This window comes from Amphibalanus amphitrite, unplaced genomic scaffold (genome assembly GCF_019059575.1).
Source record: "Amphibalanus amphitrite isolate SeventyFive unplaced genomic scaffold, NRLGWU_Aamphi_draft 001166F_arrow, whole genome shotgun sequence".
In the NCBI taxonomy this organism is placed as follows: domain Eukaryota; kingdom Metazoa; phylum Arthropoda; class Thecostraca; order Balanomorpha; family Balanidae; genus Amphibalanus; species Amphibalanus amphitrite.
The window spans coordinates 52,122-56,611 of NW_024882660.1; the positions used below are offsets into that span (position 1 = coordinate 52,122).

General features: G+C 49.6%; 1 protein-coding gene across 3 annotated transcripts; it reads left to right on the forward strand.

The window, feature by feature from the left end:
* The first annotated feature begins 1,086 nt into the window (after positions 1-1,086).
* LOC122370774 (NADH-cytochrome b5 reductase-like) lies at positions 1,087-4,080 on the forward strand. 3 transcript variants are annotated; one of them, XR_006254608.1, is made up of 3 exons: positions 1,097-1,124; positions 1,418-3,114; positions 3,519-4,080. XR_006254608.1 is itself a non-coding variant. In XM_043346671.1 (2 exons), exon 2 carries the CDS (start codon positions 1,778-1,780, stop codon positions 2,849-2,851), a length of 1,074 nt encoding a protein of 357 aa, XP_043202606.1. In that variant the 5' UTR covers positions 1,087-1,124; positions 1,418-1,777; the 3' UTR covers positions 2,852-4,080. The 3 variants fall into 3 exon arrangements, 1 of the variants encoding a protein (XP_043202606.1); XR_006254607.1 differs by lacking the exon at positions 1,097-1,124 and adding an exon at positions 1,135-1,192; XM_043346671.1 differs by having other exon boundaries at positions 1,087-1,124; positions 1,418-4,080.
* The last annotated feature ends 410 nt before the right edge of the window (positions 4,081-4,490 follow it).

Below are 4,490 nucleotides of genomic sequence, written 5' to 3' on the forward strand. Positions count from 1 at the left end.
CAGGAGAGTATCCTTGCTAGTCGCTAGAGGCTATTTCATTGATTCAAGTTAGTAATAATAAATAAGACAATTTTGCCACCCGGAAGCTCTAAATGAAGGCTTGGAGGAGAATAGATGCCAGATTCGTGATTAGCGGGTACAAATCCATCATAAGCGACCTTTCATGTGTCAAGGTCAACCAAAGGTCATCCGAGGTCACATGAGGTCAACATAAAACTTGACCTTTTCCAAACAAAATATATATCATTCGACGCGGCTTGACAAGACGAATGCGATGGTACCACTGCCGTAGCTCTAAGACCATTTTTGTCGAAGTTATTTGCGAAAAAAAAACTAAAAACACATTTCGGGGTTGTTGACCTGACCTCTTTTTCTATTTTTTCTCTAGGTCAAACGCTACACAACTGTGCTCGTAATTTGTCTTTATCTCTAAGACTCTATTTTTAGCAGCTGTTTGAAGTTTGCGTCTGTGACGCCGAAGTTTGCCGTGCAGGGGTCTAGAAAAATCGACCCTGTGACGTCATCAAGGGGGCTAGGTCCAATTTTTTCACTTCGCGAGATGTCAAATTGATTGGAGAAAAGGTACTGAAAGTTTCGCTTTCCTACCCCTAAGCGTTCGGGAGCTATCGCAAATATTCGCCAGGGGGGGGGGGGCGAAAAACGCCCCGGGCCCGTGAGGGTTAATCCCCCCTGTCGGTGCGCGGGTCAAGTCAAATCAATGCAAATCTTTGAAATTGTGTTGTTTGAAGTTGTTCCAGTGAGCTTTGAAGTTGGAGTTGCACAAATTGATGTTGGGGTTGCACAATTCAAAGTTGGGGTTGCACGTGCAACCCCAACTACATATATAAATCCACCCCTGGGCCGGAGCACACGTCCCATAGCCACCCAGTCATCCATTTGGACAAAATTTCTAATAAAAAGTGATCTTTCAACTTTCAAGTGAAAGAAAATTTTCTGATTATCCTAGATTTATGGTCTGTGACTTGCATCGGAATGTTGCAGCTGTTTATCATGTGCAAGACTATTGCAGCTGTTTAGTGTCGCACAGTTATTCTGGCGCATGTGTTACGGTCATGGCGACAACAGTCGCGCCCTTGGGAATTGTAAGGGGCATGAGACATGAGGTTTGTACTTTGTATGTGTTGGGGGGTGGATTTGTCAAATCTCGACGTCTTTTCATTTTTATGCAAAGGTGAAATTGATTATCATACTCATTAATTGGCTACGCTTTGTATGAGACCATTAGGCTGGTTGTGTGAAGAGACCAATGCCAATGCTGGGTCAGGATGAAAATCTGTGAAATGTGAATGACCGGCAATTTCGGGATTTAATTTACCTACTTTGCATTTCAATTTTGGGCCGTTTAATGAAAATGTTGCAAATGAAGTCTTGTTAAATGACCATTTTTCCCTTCCAGGTGGTCGGTGATCAGAAAACTGGTGCCCTGATTTCGCACTTTGGGTTCGGACAGATGACTGAGAGACAGTTTCAGAATTAGGCATCATTTTCATTTCTGCTGTTTCTTTGAGGATGCCAGCATCACACTGTTGCAAAATATGAGATCTACTTAAATATTGCTTTTGAAAAATGGTGGACCTCAGTCTCACTCACCTTAACAAGTGTCACTCAACCAGCGTAGTATGATAGTATCAAATTGAAATGGAATTGATTTGCAACACTTGTCTCCCTTCAGTCTTTCTCAATCTTGAAATTGGTTTGGTTTGAGTCATTTGCAGGTAGTTCGTATCTAAAAGGTCGCCCCACCATGCAATGAAGGATGAATTCTTATGAGCAAGAGTCATCAGTATCAGATCACTCATCAAACAGTGATGAGTGCATCTTTGTGGAGACTTCTTTTCCAACAAACTCAGCTGACGAGAGTTCAACTGAGCTAAACCACAGCTCTAACGAGTCTCCCAGCAGGCTGGACCGTGCAGAGAGCTACCACAGCCCCGACACTCACACTGGTGAGGAGCCGCGGCGGCCGCTCGACTCCGAGTGCTGCGGCAGCGGCTGTTCACCATGCGTGTTCGACCTGTACGACCGAGACCTGGCTGCGTGGCGGCGGCGGCGGCTACGGCAGCCCGAACTGGCCACCACCAGCGCCAGCCCGCTCCAACCAGACCGCTTCACGGCCCTGACGCTGACGTCCATCACGGCTCTGTCAGACTCGGCCAGTCTGTACCGGTTCGCGCTGCCAGCAGGGACGTCCCTCTGTCTGCCGCCGGGCGGCCACCTTCGTCTTCGTGGCGACGACGCCGGGCGCAGCGTCACGCGCGCCTACACACCCGTCTCTCCGCCTGACGCTCAGGGCTACTTCGAGGTGTACATCCGTCTGTATCCGTCCGGCGCCATGTCGAGCTGCGTGCGCCACTGGCGGGTGGGCCAGCCGGCGCTGTGGAGCGGGCCGTTTGGCGAATACCGGCCGCGGTCGGCCGACCGGCGACTGGTGCTGCTCGCCGCCGGCACCGGTGTGGCGCCGTTCGTCAACCTGGTCCGGGCGGCAGTGGAGGACGAGGACTCGGAGACGCGACTGACGCTGCTGCTGGCTGTGCGGCGTCTCCAGGACGTGTTCCCGCGGGACCAGCTGGCACAGTGGGCCAGCTACTGGAACTTCACCTACCAGCTGTTTGTCAGCGGAGCCGGGGAGGGAACGGACGGCGCCGAGCCCCGCTACGGAGAGCCCGTACGGTGGCGCCGCCTACAGGAGCGGGACGTGCGAGAGGTGGCGCTTCAGTCGGCCGCAGGGTCAACGCGCTATCTGGTGTGCGGTACACGGTCATTCGAGAAGGATGTGCTCAATTATTTGCAACGTGCGGGGGTATGTGATGATGATGTGTTCCGATTTTGAATCTACCAGGGGTTTGTGGGAATTCGTTGCCCGTTACACACTGTGAGTTGAGCCTTGAGGGCACTGTCTGTATTGGACGTTAGGAAAGTGTGAGGTGTGAAATGTGATATTTAGTGGATTTTAGTGGCACCCGTTCCGTCGTTTCCATCCTCAAGATATTCAAATCCTTCTCCTCCACGCCGCAACCCCTTCTCCGGGCTGGACAGGCAACTTTATTCCATGTGGGCTCTCCCATTGGAGCGCACCTCAGCTCCTAAGGGCGGCCGCGTAGTAGAGGTGGCAAAAGAGGAAAATTTTGGGAACCAGACTCGAACCAGACCCGGCTGGACATTTCTGGAACCAGTCGGACCCGGTCTTAGTTGGAATCGCGGAACCAGTTGGACCCGTCCCCCAAAAGTCAATTAATACAAACTACTTTTAGGTATCATTAGTTGCATTATGTAAAACAGCCTATTTCCCACTGGGAATACTCATGAGCTACTGTGTGCAAAGAAACATTCACTTCATTCGCTTAATATTTTGCAATAGTGTGTGGTGCGCAAGATGTATAGTTTATGGTAGGACCCGGTTGGACCCGTCAGAAAATTTCCAGGAACCGGTCTGGACCCATATGGGTCCAGACTGGTTCTTTGGACCGGGTCCTCGGGTCCACATTTTGCCACCTCTACCGCGTAGTCTGTCTGCACCAGACTATCTCCCGTAGTCTGGTGCAGTGAGTGCTTTGGGGCTGGTCGGCCTCTCCTATCGGATGCCCGGCGACTCACTAGGGTGCGTGCCCAGACCAATGTCACTCCCTAATTCCTAGCATCCTCTTGGCTCTGCAATGGTCTCATTGGACCGAAAGAGACTAGCTCAACAAAACAAAACAAAGTTGTAACGGCGGTGCCGATCGTTTGGGTATGTCCCTGATGTGTTTTTTGTTCGATGTACTTCCAAAGAATAACCGCCGCGCATCTGTTTCATGTGACTAACTGACTGTCATAATGATGTAACTAGTAACTCGGTAACTACGCTAACCGTAAATTATTTGCTTTAGCAAGCCAAATGCGGTGTTGCCAACTGTGTTGGTTTCTATTCTATGGAACTCAAGTTGTCATATGATGCTTGTCCTTACATGTGCCGTACCAACCATGAACCATGTAATTGCTCACTTTGTTATGTAAGATTTCATTATCCCTACCTCATGACTCAAATACGTGAGAAGTGCAATACAAACAATACGATCTTAACAAAGGCTTTTGAGGAAACATTTTTTTTTTTTTGCCTTAACCATCCCCGGGTGCCGCCGCCCCAATAGGTTTTTTCACGATAGCTCCAAACACGCCGGCGATAGAGACCTGAAACGTAGCCTACCTGACCTTTGATCCAAGCTGCATTTTGTGCCTTGTGGCGCCAACCGCATTTTAAGGTCAGGTCACTGACCTATGACGTCATAAGTGAACAGCTGCACGGACCTCAGATGTCGCATCTTTGCAACGACCTCAGAACCAGGGGAACTTTCACAGGGAGATGAAACTTACAGGATGTAGTATTCTCCTGAGGTCTCACAACTTGTATATCTCGGATTTTCCCTAAACGTCACATGAGGTCAGGTAGTCACGCGACCTCACCATTATAAGTAAACGATGAAAACTGCTGT

What these genes read in the sequence shown, in the direction of transcription:
- LOC122370774 (XM_043346671.1), top strand. Translation starts at nt 1,778, where the DNA reads ATGAATTCTTATGAGCAAGAGTCATCAGTATCAGATCACTCATCAAAC.